The sequence below is a fragment of the Lutjanus erythropterus genome, chromosome 1 (genome assembly GCF_056507025.1).
Source record: "Lutjanus erythropterus isolate fLutEry1 chromosome 1, fLutEry1.hap2, whole genome shotgun sequence".
Classification (NCBI taxonomy): Eukaryota; Metazoa; Chordata; class Actinopteri; order Lutjaniformes; family Lutjanidae; genus Lutjanus; species Lutjanus erythropterus.
This window is the reverse complement of record NC_139317.1, coordinates 30,770,532-30,794,157: the sequence shown is the minus strand read 5'-3', so window position 1 is coordinate 30,794,157 and position 23,626 is coordinate 30,770,532. Positions and strand designations below refer to the sequence as shown.

At 39.6% G+C, this 23,626-nt stretch overlaps 1 protein-coding gene across 2 annotated transcripts in view; it reads right to left on the bottom strand.

The window, feature by feature from the left end:
- mdga1 (MAM domain containing glycosylphosphatidylinositol anchor 1) overlaps positions 1 to 23,626 on the bottom strand; it is a 256,196-nt gene that overhangs the window by 7,569 nt on the left and 225,001 nt on the right. The window contains exons 16-17 of one of the 2 annotated variants that reach the window (XM_084719638.1): positions 23,184 to 23,314; positions 4,842 to 4,959 (exon numbers count right to left, since the gene is read on the bottom strand). In XM_084719638.1, coding sequence (XP_084575764.1) covers positions 4,842 to 4,959; positions 23,184 to 23,314 — 249 coding nt within the window. The remainder of the gene's footprint in view (positions 1 to 4,841; positions 4,960 to 23,183; positions 23,315 to 23,626) is intronic. The other variant, XM_084719647.1, reaches the window with a different exon arrangement.

Sequence of the window (23,626 nt, the reverse complement as noted above, 5' to 3'; positions counted from 1 at the left end):
AATTTAGCCAGGATGGCTTCCATGATGAGAAAGCAACTTTTCATTTCGGTGGCATTGGCCAATTTACTAACACAACAACTCAGTTTTAAAGCATTAAGGGAATGTCTTGGGTGAGTTAATACCTTTCGTTAACAGCTGTAGAGTTGTGATGTCCCATGACACAGCTGTGACAATTGTACTTACAGTCTGGAGAATGTTAAGACTGTTTAAAAATATGAGCCTAAATGATTGAGAAAAATCGTGAATTATTTAACTAATGAGTATTTTCATTCCTTTGATTCACATTTGAGCCACCAATTCCCTGTTAATGATCGTTTAATTGTAGCCTGGATTGAGAAGCACTTTGTAAAGTCTGTTTCAATATGAGCTCTATAAATTAATTATTGAACATCCAATGATCACCATGACGATAGTTTACAAGTACATAAAACAGAAGCAGCCATACATGTGGCTTTGTAAATCGGACAAAAATAATAATTTTGCATATTTCTGTTTTAGTTTTAGTTGTGAATCTGCAAGACAGCCTCACCCAAGAACTTGGTTTGGACTTGAATGAACCCTGTATATACAGTATATGGCCTTTTTCTGAGACTCTTTGCATGTTGCATGACATGTAATAAGGGGTATATTATAACTGACTTTGCATTTTTGTCTAAGTGAAATTCCTTTTGATTTCATCATACCTGGAAAGTTTAATCCTTCTCTAATCCTCATGTTACCTCACCAACTCCATGGTGGTAAACTTGGTACTCAAGACAGCTGCATTTGTGTTTCTTACAGTGGCAAAGACTCGTCAGTCGGCTGCCTGATAATTACCCATCTGTCTGCTCTGTATGTCTCTGCCTGCACAAAACCTGCAGGACACACATGCACACGCACACACTCGGGGAGCTCAAGAGCTTTCCTCTTCCTGTTTACACCTTCATCCATTATTCACTCTATCCGCCAGTGTCTGTACATGCACATATGTGCGAGATCGCACACATACACACGCATCTCACACTGGGGGTTTGAGGAGGTAAAAGTAGGATGTTAATAATTCACTCTCATTTTTTGCTGTTTTGTGTTGTTTCCATGGCTGTAATGTTTTCTTTGTAGTTGGTCCCAGCAATAAAACAGTGAACAAGACCACATGTTGCTGCATAAAATCTAGCTTATCACACTAAAGTTCTGTACCGACGACATCTATCTGTCCTTCCTATAAGAGAGCTCTACTTGAAGTTTTTTTTTTTTTGCTTCCATTAAAAACTGTTTTGAGGGAGTTTTTCCTGATATGAATTGAGGATCTAAAGACAGAAAGGGTTGTATGTGCAGGTGTTAAAGCCATCTGAGGCAAATTTATGATATATAATGTTTGGTTATAATAACAAAACTGACTTGACTAAAACTAATTACTTAAATTGCACCTAAAATCGGTAGACAACTGAGAGAAGACAAGTGTGATGCAGACTTGCAGCAAAGAGAGAGAGTGAGCATGTGACATGAATGTGGATAGAAATTTCAATGTGATATTATCTTAAATTAAATTTTTGATCATGCAGTATGAAGTGCATGACATAAACTGCAGAATGGAGTGTCTGTTCAGTGAGGAACAGACAGATAGATCTGCATTATGTACACTCACTCCTCTATCTATTTCTCGGTCTGCGTGTAGTTCTCATTCATTATGGTGGATTCCAATTCAACTGGAGAGTTGAAATTTCGAGTTCCCAGTTCCTTGGAAATTTCTTCTTTTTTTTATTAATCAATTTTTGGGCCTTTTGTGCTTCATTGTGATAGAACAACTAGAGAGGACAGGAAAGTAGGGACAGAGAGTGGTTGGAGACAACATGCAACGTGCATGCTGGGGGGAGCTACAGGGGCTCCTCCCAGTTGGAAATTTCAGCAGTATGTTGTTCAAGTATGCTGTCTTCTGTGTGTAAAATGTTCTGAAATTGTTGTAAATTGTTGTTAATAACTATAGACACAAGTAATCCTGGGCATTCAAATTAATACAAATAACATGAATACTATTAACTATTTAGTAAGATGTCAATATACAGACTCTACTTGAAAATAAATTCTAAAAAACTGAAGTTATTGGCGTTGGGCAATTGGACGAATATTTCATCTATCCACGATGGGCTGAATCCATCGCCAGTTGCTTTTTTGGGCTGATTTTTAGGGCGATATTTGTCATTTTATTTTGCTAATGTAATGGTCTGCAGAGTGACCGCTGCTACTCTGCTCTGCTCTCTCATCCAGTGGCACACCAATTCATCAGGCCAAAAGTACATTGAGCTGCATGAAGAGTGAGAGTTAAACAGAGTTAAACAGAGTCAGATTCTTTGTGCTCTTTTGATGCATCAAATTAAGGATTTAATTCCACCAAACCAGAGTTGGTGCTTGCTGAAAGAGTGGGCAGACTAACAAAGATGGTTTTGGTGAGTTTCACATGTTTTTCTGTAAAGTTTGAATGAAGTGAATTTTTCAAGGATTTAACGAGCCAATTAAGTTCATCTTAGTTTGGCAGAAGAGAGAAACTTGAATTTAGAAGGTGTACATTTGTATTTATACTTTTAAAAAGGGAAAATAAGTGTGAGAATATTTAATTTCTTGACACTTTGTAAGTTTACTTTGTTTATTGGACATAGTGAACCTATGCAGCATGCGAAACGTAATGAATCTGCTGCTTGCGCACATCTCCCAGCTGAGACCCGAGAAGACAGGAGAAGGCAGGACAATGATATCGCCAGTTGCTGAGTGATGATCTGATGATGGTCGTTTGGAAAATTTTAACATATTGCCAAACTCTAGAAGAAATGAATATGAACTGGCTCATTTATGGGATCGTAAACTTAGTCCACTATTCAAAATTGTGACCTATGAATATGAGTTAACTTTAATCTTTGTGAATGGAACTTAGAGCTAGCTTTGAGGTGTGTGGACTGGTTGCAAATGCCACAATAAAATGTCAAAGTAATTGAATGAATAACAGTTTTAATGTCAGTTGTACATTTTACCATAATGATGACCTACATAATTGATTCCTATGCAGGTTCACAGTGTTAAAGTGTCCCCATTTTACCTCACAGCCATGGCAGTGTGCTCAGAGAGAACTGTGCCAACAAGCTGTTGTTGAGCAAGTCTGCAGCAGAGGATGCAATGAAGGCTGTTATGTGAATTTAATGTTTATGTGCCTGTGTGTGTGTGTGTATGTGTGTGTGTGTGTGTGTGTGTGTGTGTGTGTGTTTTTCTATGCACGTCCTGGCTGCCAGAGTTCACCTCTTACTGTAGCTAAACTGCTGGCAGGTTTTAGTTTCATATTCTCTTTCTTCTTTCGGTTCTTGGACCTGCTTCCCCAACCAACCCCCCCCCCGCCCCAAGTCTTTCTCTCACACACGCTCTCAGATACACTCACACCTGCACACTCTTGGTCACTCTCTGCCTTTGACCTTTTCTCTCTCTCTGTCTCGTCTCCACACCCCGACCCTTCAGGCTATTTGAGTCTCTGTCCACACGCTTACATGGACATGCACTCATTCCTCATAACTCGCTTGTTTTTCTCTCTTTTTTTCTCTCTGGTTCACCCTTGAGCTAAAGTGGAGCGTCACAAACAGTAGATATAAGTCGCAGAATTATACTCCATTATTCTATTCATGGGCAGATAGCTTAGTTTGACTTGCATGTGAGTACAAGTGGTGTGGAGACATTGTGGTCAGTTTATGGAGTTAAAAAAAAAACCTCCCCCAGTGAAGTGATGCCTCGCCACTGCTGGATGCAGGTGTGTTTCTCTTTCCCTCACCACACAAACACACATTCTCCTTTCCCATTCTCTCTTTCTCATTTCTCCATTCTCTCTCACTCATGCTATTTTTCTCTAAACCCTTATCATTACACACTTTCTCCCACCTCTCTTCCTCTCTAAAGGGTAAATAACAGAAGCTTTTAAAGATGAAGAGCGCCATGCAGAAGTATAGAGATAATAAAGGCTAGGTGGCTAATAGAGAACAGACGGTAAGAGGAGAAGAGACGGTATATAATGAAGGTGGGTGTGGAGGGGAGGCAGAGAGGTGTGCTGTGGCAACGTGGAGAAACATGAAAAGATAGAGGGGAATGTGAAGTAAATAAAACAACAGAGGCAGAGGAAGGAGCGCAAATGATGATGAGACTTCCAAGTCGCCTCCATGCTGGTGCCCTGTGGTGTCCACTTGTCTCCATAAAGCCCCCACACACTGACAACCTTTTCTCTCTGCGCCATATTCCCACAAACACTAAGCAGGATGTTCAGCTTTTTTTTTTCTTGTTTCATTGAAAGCCCAGCCTCTGCTATTGCTTAATTAATTTATTTTCAGTTGAAATCATTTCAGTTTAGCTCAGTTTAATTTAGCTCTGTTACAGCTTCTTAGCCAGTGATTTATTTGCATGTCTGTGCAAAACAAAATATCAACACATTTAAACCTTTCATGAATCATATTGCCTTCTGTATTTCTAGAGATGTTCCAATAGCATTTTCTCAATACAGATTCAGATACCAGAACTTCCCATACCCATTCCAGTGGGTTGAAAAACATATATTTATTATTTTTAAACGGCTGTATACTACTAACCCTTTATGGATGTGATATGATTGCTATCATTGTTGTATTACCCAGCTCAAATTAAAAGAAAATTGTTGTCAGGGCTAATAAATTTCATGATATTGGACCTGTGCACAGACTTGTGTAGGATTCAACAGTTTAGACAGTACCAGAGGCGATACTGATATTGGTATTCAGCTTCCCTGAATGCACCTTCATGCACACTCAAAGGAGGGTGTTTATGTCTCTCCACTCCAAAAATAAACAAAACAAAAATCTTACCTGTCTTACCTGCGCTGGCTACAGTGTTCTCCTGCTTGCACTTCCCTATGGTGATGGACACGTCGTCAATGGCAATGTCCCCCTCAAAACCTAGCCCTCGAATTCCTTCAAACACAATCTGTTTAGAGAAAATAAGAAGAAACAGATGGATGCTGGGTGAGTGTATGCAATAATGCAGTCTAGATCTGGTGTGTCAAAAACAAAGTCCGCAAATGGATTTTCTTGACCAATGTTTGTTACAAAACTTGATCAGACTTCAAAGTGGCCAAATGAATTAATTAAGACAGATGCTCTTTGCATCCAGAGTGGAATAGCCAATGTGGCTATTTACACCCAGTTTTATAAAACCTAGCAAGGCAGAGAGAAACACCCAGGTGTCTGTAGCCAACAATACCATTTGCACCTGCAGCATAATGTGGTTATGAACACCTGCATGGCAGAGACGAACCATGATCTTTTTCTTGACATAACCAAGTAGTTTTGTTTCCTTTCCAAGCAGCAACTGAAAACTGAAAATAATAATTATCAAAGCTATAAACCATTAGTCACCAAAGTCTAAAAATTAAAGCTAACTCTGAAATTTAATTTCACAGTGAACTCAAATCCTAGTCTCATGGGACAAGACTTGAGCGCACGACTCTCCCACAGCAGAGAGTGCTTCACACAAACATCCACCACAACCTTTTATTCACAGTGAATTTGTCGCTCATTATAACAAACTGTCAGCAGAAAATCTGTTGGGTCAGTAGTCTCCCAAATACAGGTGTAAGGCATTAGAATATCCTCTGAAAAAAAGTGTTCCATTGGAAAGACTGACCCCGATAAATTTGGGAAACATTATCACCATAGTATTAACATCACTCTAAAACACTGAAACTTTGTTTTTCACCTTGAGAAAAGTATGTTCCACTAAATCCATGAAGTTATACTTTCAACATATGATACAGGTAAATAATAAAGTATAAAAACATTACTTTTGCAGTTTCTCCTGGGCCCCCCCTTGGGCTCTTGATTTAGATTGACTAGACTACTTAACTAAATGTTTGGGTGTGAATACCCAAATAGTTGCTGTATGCCTATTCTCACCCCGATGCAAATAGGCACTCTTATAACTGCATTTTAAAAAGACATTATGCTAAAAATTAAGCAAAGATAATTAAATGCAGGTAGTAGTATAATTTAGTGTTAAGTATTTAGAAGTCATGGTTTTAACCCAAAATGACTTGCGGACCCACAACATCAAAAGTAAACAGGAGACTCATTTGAAAACTTTCAAGGCGACTTCCCTGTTGTAGCCACCAGCCATCTGGTTTTGACTGACAGCCTAATTACTGTGGTGTACCAAGGCACCCAGCTAATCAAAAACCAAACGAATTCTGTCTGGAATATGGGGAAGGAAGAAGCAAATAAACAAGGAAACTGTTCCTCCACAAAAACAACAAAAGCAGCTCTCATGGCTGCAGTTACTGGCTTTAACTGCAGACTTCAGTGCTGTGTAATGTTTAGTTTTAAATATGATAGCCAAAATGTTTTCTGTCTGAGTAATAATGGCTTATTTTATCAGTTAAATGATCTCTACAGAAATGAGCATCATGTACAACTGATTTGTGGGCTTTCTTCATATAGCGATATTTTCCACCAGATCTGCATACTGGCTCTTGAACAAGGCACGTGACCCTCAGGTTATAATGTGACTATGTTTGACTGTGATGCTGATGGGAAAACACCCATTCTGCCTGTATGCCATGCATGCACACATATAACATGAGAGTGAGCAGGTGCATACATGGAGGGGTGGCAAATATGCATGACTGGCCTCACTTTAAAAACTCCATCTGTTAACACCAATCTGCCGCATGAACAGAGTGTTTAACCCAGTAAACTGGTAGAACAGACCTGCCGTCACTTTATTTGTAAAAATATATTATGCTGTACCAAGGGTGGGTTCAATTAACCCAGTTCTGACACACCAATATGAGAAGCCTGACCTGACCCGACATACAGTATTTTCAGAGGAAAATGAAATGGAGCAAACAAACAATGGTTACCGTCTCTCTTTGCTGGGGGCGTTCCATTACCTGTGTTTTAATCTGTGAGTGTTGTGCTGTTAGCGCCTAACAGCGATGTCAGTTTTGAAGTATCAAAGAAAAATTCACGGGGCAGATACCAGTAACCTATTCATTGCCTTAGACAAGTATCAGCATGACTGTATGCATGTGTTATTTCAGCAGTTCACCTCTGCAGAGAAATCGTGAAAAGCCAAGTTAAAGGCGAATAAAGACAGACAGTGGAAATGGATAATTTTGTAACCTGGATCAGACCCAGGTGAGGGTTTGTTCAAACTCTGGCTCAGTTCCTGTAGCTCTTACTACTATAGAATTATTGAACTTTTTTTCTCTTAGCCCTAGTTCACTGAAACCCCTGTGGCTTCTACCCTACAAACTTCCACAAGTGCATATACAGGTAGAATAAATCAGTTGTTCTACACCCCGCAACTGGCAGATAAGGGTCGCAAAATATTTTCTGGGAGTCACCAGATGGTTGTGGAAAATAAAATAAAACATTGTGGCAAGTGGTGCGGACTGAGAACCAGGAAAAAGGTCTCAGCAACATAACACCTAAGTAGCATTCAGCATGAGGCACAAGAACCCAGAAATATGCCAACTACAGCTGGTGTCAAGAAATGTAACAGCCACCTCACTAATTAGGGATGCACAATATGGAGCCTATACTATCAGCCTATACTGATACCTGATACTAACCTGCTTACCAAGGCTGATATGATAACAAGTAATTTGACATTTCTATATTTATATAAGGCTAAGATGTAGTAAGCAAACATGAATGATTTAATATTCCATAGCTTTGACTCACCCAAATCTAACAGAAATCACTATTTCAATAAAATAAAATAAAATAACAGTTCTGACTCTTCCTATGGTCACTTACGTTTTCTTGTAAAATTCATCAAAAAATTTTTTTAACAAATATACTTTAGCTTTTGTGGAACATTTGCCTAAACATTCAAATAAAATGTTTTGACATAATCTGTCAAATCAATATTATTACAGCTGATATTTATTGGCTACTATACCTTGAAACCGATACGGACCAATAATGTATCTGGATAGGCCAATATCAGCTGATAATTTAACTGTACCAATATTAATCATGCATCTCTCACTAATGTTTAAAACTAAAAACCAAAACAAAATTTACAGTTACCGACATGGAAATGCCATGTGCTGAACAGACACAAAAACTAACAAAAAGTAACATTTGAATTTTGTGACATAAAGTAACAAACTTGACAAACTGGGATGATTTGAAATGAACGCTGCATTTTAGACTGGGGAATGATTTTTTCATTACTTTGCTTGTACTGGTAATATAATTTTCCTCAGAATAGTTTTTATTTAGTGGAGGGTTTGTGGGAGTGAATGTGTGCATGCAATTAAGTTCCTTCTTGACAAACAAAAACTTTCATTTTGTTGCTTTTATACCACAGTATTGTGCTTGAACAAGTAGCTATAGCCAGTTTTGCAAGCTATTATATGGAGTGACTACTATAGAGTGATGGCTCCTCAGAAAAAAGTATTTCAGCCAACAGGACACTGGACAGGAAATGGAGACTATGTGTCAAGGTGGATCATCTGAAAGTACGACAGCAGCACCATCAACTGACAAACGCAAGGCACCGGCATTTCAGACAGAGCTCTGAGCCCCGAGCCCTCACCAAGCTGCAGAATATCACCTTGACTTTCTGCAATATGGATGTTTTTGGGTGTCACGAACACCAACCTGTTTATTCTCTGAGGTCACGACTTGAAAAGTTTGAGAACCACTGGCCTAAATGATCTTCCTTCTGTTGCTCACTCTGTGTCTCACACTGCTCTCCACATAGAGAGGACATTCAATTACATTCATAACGGAAAACACAAGGGCACACCACCTCTTTCCCACTTGCTTCCTAATTTAGTCCCACAACAAGAGATACTCTTTGAATGAATAAATAAAAATAATTAAGAGAACCTTGAAACTGACTGGGCAGTGTGGAGGGAGAAGGGAAAGAAGTGCAGCAGCACCGGCTGGATGGGTTTAGCTTGGAGGCTCATTTGTGCAAGAGGATTATTTGATTTACTGGGCAGAGGGTAGCTGTGAGGGAAATTCAGGGGTAGTGGAGGAAAGAGGCTAATTGGTCAAAAGGCCCTGGTTATCTCATTTATAAATGCTACAATGCTGTTTCTTCACTGCGTGGCTGTGGTTAACATTTTCCTTTATTTATGTACTTTCTTGTAAATTTCCACCACTAATAGAGCCAGCCTAGCCCACTACAGGACCCCTATAGGCAACAGCACATGCGAATAAACACACCAGCATGGACGCCAGAGCTACACACACCTGCCTCTGTACACCTGCAAGCACATCTGAATTTAACAAGTCAAAGCAAAGACACCAGATTGTGGTATAATTACAGACGATGAGAAAAAATAATTGGGAGAAGGAAGCCCAGAGACTAACACTGGCCTTGACACATTAATACACAGAACCACAGCACAAATAATCGTCTCCTTTAAGCTACATAACAACACAATCAGGCTGAGCATAATAATTTCCTCAAAGATATCAAACAGAATGGCACAGCACAAAGCAATGCAATATCCTGCTATGCAATGCATGATGGCAAAATAATGATTTTATGTGTTTATTTTCTCTCGGGAGGCTCAGAGAAACATGCCTGTGCCCTTTCACTCAATGTTCACTTCTGACAGATCAAGCTGAAGTGTGAGTTGCCAGCGCCAACAGTTCTCCACACTTAAATACCACTGCTGGGCACTGTGCTGAGGTGAGGTAGATCTCAGAGTTTCTCAACCTTGCGAGGGGCAAGGTTGTCTTATATACAGTCATGGAACGCTTTTCCTTTGTACTGCCATTTGTTAAAATTATTTTTAATTAAAATGATATAGTGAGTAAGCACTGATGTCACTTTTGCACTGGAACATGCTCAATCGGAATGAGTAGCAAAATAGCCTGCAACAAGGCTGTCTTTAATAGAGGAAACTGCAAAAAATAGGAAGTTAACCAAATAATAATGTGCTTAAATGAAGGGCAGTTAGATTTCACAGTGATCCTTAGAGCTCATCAAAGACACAGTGGTCTATGGCTGCTCCTAATGATTATTTTAAAGATTAATCTATCAGTTATTTTTCGATTAATCTATTGATTCATTTTTCGATTAGTGCAACATCTATTTTTGCTATTGCTCAATTATAGAACAATTAATTTACCTAAAATACATATTAAAAACTTGTCTCATTAATATGGTCGCTCAATGCTACACTTTCAGCGCTCATGCGGAGCAGTTGTTCTGCTGAAAAAGACATTAGAAGAAGAAGAAGAACATAAAAGATGTAACAAGACAACAAAACATAATGAGACTAAAACAATGTAACAAAGTGTAACAAGACGAAAAAGATGTAACCACATAAAAGCGACGTAACTAAGTGTAACAAGAGAGAAAAGACATAACAAGACAAAGATGACATAAGAAGAAAATGACGTAACAAGATGAAAAAGATGCAAGAAGACAAAACAGACAAAAGAGTGAAAAGATGAGGTTCAGTTAGCTTTTGCACAGAAACAGCTGGTGGAAATGTCCTTTAGAGGGCAACTTTTCACTTTTATACTTTATACTTTTTCAGAGTCTTTTTTACACAACTACCTGTACTTCTACATGAGTACAAAATGTGTGTACTTTTGCCATATCAATCCATGCTCCAGAGTGTGGATTTCAGCTGTTTCTGTGTATTGCAACAATCCATTTGTTTCTCTTTTCTTTAGCTTTGGATGTTTAGCTCAGATTTCTTGCTGACTCTCAAAAACCCCCCAAAACTTCTCTTTTTAAACAATTAAAATTGACTTTCATTGTCACTGCATGGTCATGATGTTCCTTAAAACTAACAAACTCCAAACCACTTTGGCATACATATCTTTTTTTTTTTTTTGACCTTTTTTTTTTTTTTTTTTTTGTAGAATCAGTTTTTACAGTCAGTCAAGAGATCTTTCCTATTTTTGATGTGTTTTTGTGTCATTCAAGCTGAATGCTAAGGAACACTCTTCATGCCACTCAGTGTTACGAAAGTGACTTTCACATACTGTGAAGTCACATGCATAACCTCTATCTACACAAGTATATAGGACACAACATTTCATTTTTTCTTTGCACTTGAATAGTAGATTATGAAAGTATGTTCTTCAGAAAGTCACATGAAAACTTGCACAGCTCTGTAAGTGCTATAAGGGTCATGAGATTGTGGGATGTAAAAATGGAGTCATGGGTCATAAAAGGCTCTTATATCTAATGTGCCTGATATTTAACTCTGACATTTACCAAATACTCAAGAAACATCACCCTGTTTTTAAAAGGTAAAATACAAAATCTCAAAAAAACAATTACAAGCAGAATTCCTTTTACTTCCCAATTCGTGTCATAACAGTGTGTTTGAGGAAGCCTGAGTGAGATAGACAGCTCATGTGTGTGTGTGTGTGTGTGTGTGTGTGTGTGTGTGTGTGTGTGTGTGTGTGTGTGTGTGACTGCAGGATCAAAGGGTGTACAATAAAGTGTCAGGTTGGAGTTGTGAATGTGTCGTTTTGTCGAGCCTTGTAACCTTTAATGTTCCCATTGATGTGCTGTCCACATACCAGAGGGGACATAGAGAGAGCATGTGCATGTGTGAGTGAGAGAGAGAGAGAGAGAGGGAGAGAGAGAGAGAGAGAGAGAGAGAGAGAGAGAGAGAGAGAGAGAGAGAGAGAGAGAGAGAGAGAGAGAGAGATGTACAGAGACAGCTTTGAAATACCAGTGCAGAGAAGAGTCGCTGCAGTGCGAGGCACACAAATGTGGGTTGGCCTGGTTTCCAACAAGCCCCCCAGGTACCAAACACTGCGAGGAACACAGATGGCCTCTGGGTAATCCACAGAGGAGCGAGTAGGGACACAAATAATCTACTACAACATGTTACCTCTTTTTTCCATTGATTTTATGTGTACATGTAATTTCTTCTTGCTTCCATGAACAAGCAGCTTCAAAGCCGGTTCACTGTGATTGTTTTAGATTTGAGGCAGGAATGTGATTGGCCAGCTTGCGGAAGTGAGACAGATGGCAGTTCCATGGTAGGATAAAAACATTAAGCAACCACTACAGATAAACTGATTGACAATTAGTGTTGGGTACCAAACTATACTTTTAAGGATCCAGACAGAATTGCGTTGGCACTACAGAGTACTGATTCATGTTAAATCAATCTGTGCCATATTTTTTTGTACCTGGGAGTGCATCTGAGGGAGAGAGTAATAGAGAGTACAGAGAAAAACGAGAAAGAGCGATGCTACGTAGAGTCAGGTAAATAGTGAGCTGAAAGCGGTTTAAAGTGCAAATACAAAATAAAGTATACTTAAAAGACAGAAATGCACCATTTTTCATAGCCCGAAATCCCCAACAGCAGCTGCAGCTAACATTAGCACACATGCAGCCAGCACCTAAACAGTGTACCTTAACCCTCCATGGACTTTAAGTAAGGAATCAACAACTTCATCAACATCTTCAGGTGGTTATTTAGCTCCTTACTAATATGCTATTTATTTACTTTGCAACAGTGTGTGAGATTTATTAGGTTGTCAGAAACCTTAGTATGAAAGCAATATTCGTGAATTGCATGCTATAATGGAATATACAGTATGCAAGCACTACAGTACTATAGGATATCACATGTGCTTCCTCCGCAACAGAAACGACAGGGTTAAATGCCCTGGTGAGAGACTGACAGGCTGGAGGGGGAGGTAGGTAGGGACTTTACGCTGTGTGATGTTTAAAATGGTGTAAATACATAACAAAATGATCTAAATGGTACATAGTAGTAGAGACGCTTTCTTTACAATGTGTATGGGAAACTGAAACTAAAATATTTAGCTTTTCCTAAAGATGCAAGGAGCCCTAATCAAGAGCAGAAATGCTCATACAGTGGCAGTTCACATTTCATGAATTTACAACTTGACTATACACTGGCAGGAGCCGGTAATCATGGCCAGCAGGCAGTAAACAATTTAAATTCTAATGCTTCCTTATCGTTTGGCTCTACCACTGTTTACAATAAAAGCCTTGTATTAATGCAAGCAATCGCCCGGTCTACAGCTCTTTCAGAGAGGCAGGAAGGGAGGCAGTTCTCAAAGACATCATTACTTTTGTTGGACAGAGCACAAAGAGAGGGGAAATGCAGAGACGAGTGGCAGCACCTCAAAGGCCTTCGGTGTATGCAGTCAGCGAGCTGTGCACAGGACTAGAAAGTTTGTGTTCTCCATGGACATGCTCTCGACATGAAGCAGAAATGAAACAAGCCTCGATATGCAGGAGCTCCTGCACTCTGTGGAATAAAATAACATTTACTTCAAAAGGCAGTTCTCTGGGAATTCAGCTGAATTAGAAATGTGAGTGTTGTTCAAAAAGGAAATTTGAGATAATAGATAATGTACACAACAAAGTTATTGCTGCTTACTTTTCTTGGAAATTAAGGTTAATGGTTTCTTTAAAGGATCAACATTAAACTGCAAAGCAACAGTCATAGTCATGACTGTTCTCAACAATGTCTGTTCAGCTCCAGGCCAGTTAATAGTGGCTGACGGTGCAAACTCCTGTTACTGGAGATGAGCTGCACCCAACATGATCACATCATTGTAGAATCCCACTCGTAAAAACACAGTAACACAAGTTGAAACAACATGAGGAGTTGATCTGAAAAGGTGGACAAATGTCACCCAATCCTCTCGACCTTTAATGAACCTGGTATGGACATTACCTCATTTTGGTAAACAGGCCTTTGAGATGGAATGAAATATTACTGACATTTAATTTTCACCCAACTTCCCAACAAAAAGACCAAACGAGAGAGTCTAAGCCTTGCAAAACCCAGTAGTGCCAAGAGATGAGCAAAGACAAGAGTTACTCACTTCAACCCCAACGCCCCCGACTTTATGGAACTGCAATACTGAGACAAGGGCTACTGTCTTAACTTTATTTGGTTGTGATATAATTCTGCGTAATTCTATGATTTAGAGTGGATGTGTGTGTCTCAACAGTAGCAGACTCTCTGTGAACAGTGACTACCAGAGATTTAAGATACCCTGCGGAGTTTTTGGAAATCTCCTCCAGCCATGTACAGGAAACTCGCCAAAAGGCACTTAAAATAAAGGAAACGATTCTTTTTTTTTTTTTTTCCTTTTAAAAAATAACAAGAGACTGGATGCAAGTGTAATTGTATGATTTAAAGGTGTTATGTGGCACCACAGCAGCAGGCTCTCTGTGAACAGTAGCTACCAGAGATTTAAGATACCCTGTGGAGTTTTTGACTACCACTGGCACTGTGGAACAATGTTTTTACCACTGGGTCCTCGTTTTGTTTTATCATGCGCAAGGATGCACATAAGCATGTGGGTGGCGCAATTCACATCCTTTAATTGCTTTTTTTTTTTTTTTTTTTTTTTTTTGCTGTTCTGCTGATCGACCATTGGTGGCAGTAAAGCTCATAAAGGCTCATTGATGTTGGGTGCAGAGACTTGTAGAGGTAAAACAAACAAACAAACATATAAGCAGTCAATTCTCCAGTCAGTACCCCTGACCCCTGGTCCCTCGGTGCTGTACTGTGGCTGCCCACTGCTCCTAATGCTAGAATGGGTTAAATGCAGATACTGAACCTGACTATAAAATTGCACTTTCTTTGGCTGTATATGTCACAACTCCACACGACACCTTTAACCTGTGACTCAAGCAATCTCACATGAATCGACCAGGGAATCGACAGGAATAGAGGATGCCCAACGATGCAGACAAAACACTTGTGACTAATCCTCATGCAACATTGCAACTCTACTGACTCAGACTTTATGTAAATAAGCAATGAAAATGGACAATGTTTGGATACTATTTACGTTGCCAAAGGCTCACAAAGCTTTGCATCATTTACTTGTGAAAACACTGCAATGCTTAACCCAATGCTTTGCCTCCCAGCAGCCAACAGTCATCTCCTCCTTCATAAACATCACCAGCAAGACTTTAAGATTCAGCGAGCCATAGCAATTGGCAGAATACACTTAATAGAGCTATTCTTTACAATTTTAACGTGTAGAAAAGAAGTTAAACAGCAGAACACGGCAACAGCAATTGTGTCAGGTAATTCCCATTGTCAACAGCAGGCAGCTCAATCATTATTATTGATTGTAAGGAAGCCAGCACTCCCCAGAGACAGAGACAGACAGAGAGGGAGAATGAGAGACAGATAGAGAATGGGGGAAGACAGGGCAGCTTGGGGAAACACAGCAGCAGGGGGTGGCGGGCGGCAGAAGAGGCGGCACTGAGAGCTGAAGGGGAGTATAGGGAGGACGGGCAGAGGGAGAAAACTCAACAGAGACAGACAGGTATGGAGCAGAGAGAGAAATGGGGCTCACCCTTCTTATTTCATTTCAGCAGGCCGCTGGGGAACTCGATACATAACAGAAAGTAGTGAGAACATGAGAGAAGGGGAGAGAGTAACAAAGTATGTTTATCAGCTAGCTGGTGCTGGGATCAAGGCTGCATGCTCCCTACATTATTTAACAAGTCTATTTGTTACACGGCAGCAGTTCATGTCTTTGTGTGTGTGTGTGTGTGTGTGTGTGTGTGACTGAGGGAGATTGTGTTCAACTGATGGAGCAAACAGAAGAACTAAAATATCTGTTAAAGTTACAGTAATGCTTAAAAAATACTGTTTTCAATTGAGCGCATAAAATATTTTGTAAATCGTGCAACCTGAATGTAAATGACGACACAAAAAAAAGCATATTTAATGATGTCAGCATTTTTGCTGTAACTTGCATACTAACAACTTTGACAACTTGGCAAGATTATTGGCCTATTAATGTGCTTTCTGTTGTTAGATCAGGCAGGTTAATGGTGGTTAAGCTCTGAGGGTGTGTTGGTCACCAGGTAAAAAGAATGGGGGTGACAGCATGTTGTGACATCAATCATTAAAAACATTCAATGATATTTCTTTTGCTCTGCTGAGCCTCCAGTTTACTTAAGGGGTCAGTGTGTGTGATTTAGTGGCATCTAGCAGTGAACTTGCAAATCGCGAACACCTCAAGCATGCGGAGAAGTTGAAATGGCTGTGAAACTAGGAAAAAAGTGAAAGGCTATGTCTGGAGCTGTCCTCCTCTTGGCTACTGTAGAAACATGGCGGTGCAACATAGTGGCCTCAATGGAAGAGCACCTTCTATAGATAAAAACAGGTCATTCAAAGGTAATGAAAAGTATAGCAATTCACATTTTCAGGTGATTACTTCTCAATTTTATATTAAATACCTGACATATTCTGCAAATAAATTGCTCCAAATCTTACACATTAGACCAGGGCCAAATTGTAGTGAGTGTAGTGTGCTTCTGTTTGTTTGTCTGTCTAAATGTTACATGTATTTTTATCTAGAAGTAGCTGGTTGTTTTAACTGACACAATGTTGCATTTAACATCTTTTTTTTTTTAAGTCAGTTTGCCTCTCCAGCCCAAGTTAAAACTTTGTAAAATAATAAGTGTGTCTCTGCTTAAACTGGCATAACCAACAAATAGGCTAATTAACTTACTAATAAAATTATAATCTCTAATAAACAATGTAAACACCCATAAACTTAGATGATATCATGATAATGAAAACATAAAACAGTTAGCAGGTCAATTAAATACTTTTGTAAAGTAATCAAGGGCTGGATTGAGGTCATTAAAGGGCTGCATTCAGTCCACAGGCTGCCAATTGTATAGGCCTTCATCAGTCCTTTTATACTGTGATTACTGCACCACCATCAGTGGTTTTCAATCAGGCCATCTTTACAGTACACGCTGTCCCTCCAACCAGACCACAGCAGCAGATTTCACTGATTATCAAGTGTTGAGACATTGGCGTGATAACCGGCACACTATAGATCTTTTTCACAGCAGTTGTTTTGACTTGTCTCAGCAGGTGACTTTTTTTTTTTTTTTAGCAATGGCTCAACTCCATTAGATGTTCTAGAAAGTCATGACAGCAAACCAGCATGTACAATGGAGAGCAATAGAAGTAGCTCACCTAAATGGAATGCAGTTGTATATAGGGGAGACAGTACTTGCAAAACTTTTTTTTTTTTTACATTTATTTACAACAGAGTTTTATTAAACATCTATTGTATATGTTGTATAGCTACAACAACGACTTCTTTATTTTTTAAAAAAAATATGGTTGTGTTGTCTGTTTTGATATGGCTTCTTAGTTTGCAGCAACTTGTTGCAACTGTCCCCACCACCTCAGCCATTGCAGAACAACATGTGCTAGCTAGACATACTGACCTTGACAGCTGCTAAGTATGTCACTTATAAATCAGCAGAACACTGTAAGTAAGGTCTACCTTAGCATGTGCAGTCTCAACATATTGCTGATTGGAGAAAAAAGACTTGTTGCAACCCTCCCCTGCTGGAACCCTTCCCAGTCTACCCTAATGTTATCAATTATACCTATGCCTTTCCTTTTGCAATGTGTCAAAACGTCTGCTGTGAAAAAGGTCTACAGCACCTCAGTGGAACATGATTGAGAATCACTGCATTAACGTAGTGGACATTCCTAGGACATAGTTGACCAAGGACACAAACACCTATATGATGGAGTGGACACAAAGTACAGTAGACTACCATGCCAGGCATGCACACGCAAGAAAGACCACACAGAGAAGAGAGAAACAAGAGAAAAACAGTCATATATGAGGCAACCTTCAGTTGCCAAGGAGACAACCCCTCTCTCGCATGCATCCTTTCTCATTCATCCATCTTGCCTCACCTACCGTTGCTTGAGTCACGATACAAATGAGTGGAGATGAATATTTAAGATGCATTAAGTGCTTTATTGATGATACAAACACACATTCATGTCTCATTCCCTCATGTTCACACACCCCTTTTCTGCATCTCTAAAATGCCTTCTACTCTGCTCACAGACACACACACAGAGTTCTCCTCGCTGTCATCTACTTGACTTTATAATTCTTATTCATTTCCAGCAGGTTATGGTGTCTGGACCAACTGGGCCACCTGCCTTAATGCTGCATAAACAAAGTGGAAAGGACAAGGTTCTCCCTAGTGTTTGCCTCTCCTGGCACACTGTGTGTTTGTTGTGTGTAAGTGCATGTGTTTTCACCGGAGTCATGTGTGTCTATCACCACATACTGCGTGTCCCCTCTGTTTCTGTTTCTAGTTCTGAGAGGTGATACCATCATGCCTTTGGTGGTTTATCTACATTTTTCCAGTCTTTTACTTTTTCATGTTTCACTTGGTTCTGTGTTTCTCATCGTTATCTCTGGGGCAATTTTACCCCCCTCTCCCTCCGGCCTGCAATATGATGTCAAAAATATAATTTAATCAAGCCCTCATAATTATTATTTTTTTTTTTTGTAATTGTTTTATACCAATTAAAACTACCCCTGAATAATAAGAAAATGTTAGATGCATTTCTGGAGGATTGCTTGCTGTGACTAACTAATTAACTAATATTCTAATATTCTATGTCCAGAAAAGAAAAGCTTGTTCAACAATAAAATAATCTCTATCAACAAACACAGTGGCAGAGCAGATAAGCAACTTATCAAGTGACATTTATGATTAGTTAAATGACAAAGCCAGAAGTTGAAATTTGTTGCATACTCTGTGGTGTTTGGCTAGCCATTTAAATCAGCGGTATTAATGTCTGATTCAAAGTGAAAAAAAGAGTTGCTGAGTTTGTGTCCAGTGCACTTTGCAATGTAGGCTTGTGACCCCTGTTGTACGTTGCACTCTGCATATCTGTATATGTGACAATAAAATTGACCGTTACCTCATACCTACCAGAGACACGTAAACTGAAACACATAAACACACCAGGCTGCCTTAGAGTGGGGATACAGATGTTGTTAGCACGCTAGACCTGCTACTTAGTTTGACACAAAGAACTGGCAGCTAATAAAGCAGAAAATAATCAGAAAACATATTGAGAGGAAGATGCTTTAGGATGTGACTTTGTAGTTTTTTGTGATAATTAACTTAATCTAATCCTGTTCGGTATCGTAATATTGGCCATTCTACTGTAATAACAATACTAGTGATTAATTACTAACAAACAACTGCTAAATGCAGACCTATAACTGCATTGACCAGTACCTGTTGTAGTTTTCTTTGTCTGATGATAGATAAAAAAAAAAATAGAAGATCTGATCACCAGTTAGCCACATGTGTAGGAATACAAATGGATTGTGTATGGCATACTGAATATACGTGTGTGTCTGTGTGTGTGTGTGTGTGTAGCAGTTGAAAACTTTTGTCTAAGAGACTTGTTAACATGCAAATAGGATAAAATCCGAGCTGTCCAACATCACAGAGGAGCCCTAAAACATACAGTATGCCCACTATTTCAGCCTTAATTTTCCCTTTAATGCTGAAAGAAACATGGTGTTACAGAGGCATAGTTAATGAAGAGCAAATGCAGCCCCCAGCTAAGGCCTTCAGCCCACATTCATCATGGATTCAATTTCCCCCATGCACGTACAGAGAGTATCTGGAATCATTACAACACAACTAGCAGGCATCCCCTGCTCATAAATAAGCCTGTTAATTGACCTGTCATAGCTAATTGCTGCGGGGGATAGGAGACTGGTGTGTGTGTGTGTGTGTGTTTAAAAAAAGAGTTTGTGTGTGTGTGCATGTGTCTGAATCTAACACAGTGTTTATGCATGTAAAATGTTTGTGTGTACAGATAACGCAGATATATTGAGAGTGAGTGAGTGCATGAGCAGTTGGTTAGTTGAGGACTCTTTCCTGAGTGTGTTGATTTTAGAGCCATTAGTCATCAGCCATGAGACAGGAGGGTGTGAAACGGACCAGGGCAAGAATCGACCCAACTGGTTCGCTTGTCCCAGAACAGGGCCGGAGAAAAACATAAGCAGAGAGAAACAGAAAAAAAACCAGAAAGAGATCGAGAAACAGACACAGGAGGATCGAGGCACGCAAAACAAAACCATCATCATTTTTTGCCCTTTTTTTCTCTCACATGCACACACGCAGACACACAGACACACAGACACACACACACACACACACACACACACAAATGGACACAGTCAGTGAAAAAGGCTGGGGAAAATGAGCGAGAGAGGAGGCATCATGTCCAGTCAGAAAGCAGCACTGAGTCATCTAGTTTACTCGGCCACATCCCAACAGGGAAGAACTGACTGCAAGTGCAGCTGCCAAAGAGCCAAAGGGACCTCAATGATGTGTCAACAGACAGTCCTCAAACACAGCCGCTTCCTCTGTTATGGCTCCCAGAGCATTTTCTTCCACTATTGACCGCATGTGGACAGTAAACTTAAACTTTCAACTTCTGGTGAACTAGGGAAGAGACTGCACCCCTTGAGCTTAATTTGAGCTTGATCAAACTTTCAGTCAGGAGAAATAGTTCACAACAGTTCCTAATCAAACTAAACACAGTTTTAAACAAAGCAACATTAGAAGGCAAATGACAGGGGGTTGCCCCAGATGTAAGCCTCAAGTATGCACTTGTTGTCCAATCATATACACTTTTTCTTACAGTAGTTCCCACAGTGCACCTGTGTATTCAAACTATATACTGTACTGTGTATTCAACCCCAAACCCCTCCATAAAATCCAATGAGCAGCAATTTTCTCCCGATTGTGATTCTGATACTATATAGAAGACAAGGTGCAATTGTAACAAGGGGCAGTTGTAACCCACTCAATTCTTCCCATCAGCAACAAGCTAGAGCAATGACACCCTGTACATGCTCAATAGCATTCTCTCAGTTAACAAATAATTTTAAAACTTACTTTTTGGATGTATAGTATTTTTCTTCTGCTGTCTTCAGTTTAGATGACTCTGAATGTAAACTTAGATCATTTTATCTCTAAGTTATTGGGTAAAAATTAACATGAACCAACCTTGCTAATATAGGTGTTTATAGCTAACTTAGGAGAGTTCATCATGGCTACAAATCGGGGGCAGTTGTAACACAGTGCAATAAGTGCCCCCTAATTATGGACTTATATAAGTACCTTGTTTGTCTGTGTTGACATAATTTTCTCTTAGAAATGAACATACTTAAGTAGCGTTAAATGTAAAAGTTCTTTTCACTCAATTCAAACAATTACATTTGCATTACCAACAGAATAGTTCCCTAGTCTTCAATAAAGCATCAATACCTGACATCTAAAAGAATTTAACCATATACAATGGGGGAAAGTGTAGAATTCAAACTTCTTGCATCAAAGGCTCTGAACGCCCACATGGGTGTTTTCAGGTACTCTGACTGATCAGATCTCTGCTCAGAACTGTGTGGCAGATTGACATGTTCGTGAGTCTCCTGCTAGCTTTGCTGCACCTGTTAGTGTAGGACAAATGACACCTTTACTATTCTTACTGGTAGATTGAGATTAGTGACCTAATAAATTCCAATCAAAGCGCCATCCTACCTTCAACCTGAGCAGCAGTCTAACCAGCCAGATTTACTGAAAACACCTGTGTGAGTGTTCAAAGGCTTTAAATGTAACATTATAGTCCTTATTAGTGAAAATACATTATTTTCTTTCTCATGACAGTAGATAGCTACATATGCATTTGAGTTGGATCTTTCAAATCGGTTTAGAAACTCGTTCTTCACCCTGAGATCAGCACATTCTTGATGAAGCAAATAATCCTCTGGTTACTGTGTGGATCGGCTTGCTGCTGACATTCAGCAGAAAATGAGCTGAATGTTCACTCAAAGCCCTCATTTATCAATACTCCCCTCAGTCCTCAAATGTCAAAATGCAGCACCCGCATTTATATAATACTTGAAAAATGCACCCAAGTCTCTCATATAAAAGCTTCAGGTTAATTTACATTTATCATATTTTTCATTGCCTTCATTAGTACTACTTTTCGCACAGAGTGGCTAGAAAAATAATAATGTGATACTATATTGATTTCAGTGGGCAGACTCTCTCATTGCTCACATTCTGAGAGTTTGATTAGCTGCAACGGCTCAGGTGCTGGCAGGGGTGCTAACTGCACAGGATGCTAATATGTGTTGGCTCCGACATGAAGGGGCAAAGATTCTGAGAGCTCAATAGTAAATCTAAATTCAATGACTTGCTTTTGAGCTTTAAATATCACTGTGGAGACTTTCCCGTGAAAAATTCATCAAATTCCAAGCAGAGTTTCAAGCTCAATTCTTTGTGGAATTCCCATGATTCGTAACAGCCACAGAGTACAAAATCCCCGCTGTTCTATCTAGGCTGCAGTGGAGGACGTCCTCTTGGGGACAGACACAGCAGAGAGAAAATGGCTGCAGTAGAGGAAATGTCTCAGGGATGCGAGAGATGCAGGAAAAGTAGGAATACATTGAACATTAAAGCATAAAATTCCTTTTTTTTCTCTTCGTCTTCTGAAAGCAAAAGCCGAAGTAGACCTGACAATGGTGTCGGCACGTGGTGGAAATTTATTCTCAAGAGACAAGGCAAGTGCTGGAGGCTGATTTCAATTCAGAGGTTATGTTCTTTCATCACCAAGCAAACAGTACAGAGCACACTACATACATGTTTGGCTTTCATCAAATGATGGGGTCATACCTTTGGGTCAAGTTATGCAACACGTCTCAGTCGCTTAACCCACCCCCCATGTGGCTGTAGGGGAGGTGGGAGTGTTACACTGTCTTTAAGAAACACAAGCTGTTGTATGAATGTTTTACAAAGACAGTTGCACTCCCAAGACATTATACTGCTGGTTTAAAGGACCATAGAGTTCAAAAAAGGCTACAGCAGTCTGAATGAAAAATATTCAAATGAGATCTTCCTCCTGGTCCCTCCTGGCGTTGGAGTTCAGTGACTGCCTATGTCACTGTTGAAAGAAACATCTACGTCTTCGAAAAGATTATTAATGATTTCTTACAACTCATAAAACACTTAATGATTCAGCAAACATTCTGTACTAATTTTAGCTCCATGTCAAGTGAATACATGTGAAACTGGCAGCGTGACCAACGCAAAAACACAAATTTCAAAGGAGAACATACTGGCTGTAGCATTATGTTGGAGAAGACAGTATTTTAGCAGTTTCCTTAATATCTGATGACATTTCATGCTGATTTTAAGATTTAGTACAGTAAATATATTACATATTTCTCCTTTAAGAGTACAAGTTGTGCAGTGTCTTCATGGCTTTTGGCTGTTGTTTTTGTAATTGTTTTTGTTCGGAGGAAAAGTAATTGCCAAGTCATTACCTGGAAGGGTCCGCTGGGGCTTATGTCAAAGAATGCTTTCTTCCAGTCAGGGCCCTGATCACCAGACTTCGTCCACACCACTGAGTCCACAGAGGCGATGCTTCTCACTCTCAGAAGCACATTGAGAGTGCCTGTTAAAAGTACACACACACACACACACACACACACACACACACACACACACACACACACACACACACACACACACATAGACAGTACAGATCATTGGAAACTGCCAGTGAACTGCCAATAAGCAAAGACTTAATTCTGAGTTATGTTAAGCTGGGAATAGGCCTTAAGATCATTGAAATGTAAAGTCCAATGACTGATTTCCACCAACATAGACACATGTTTTATTCTTGACAGTGAGGAAGGAGAACATTTGAATGACTGGATAAATACGGTTGTGGCACTTAACAAATACGCTTTGATCTGAGTTGAGT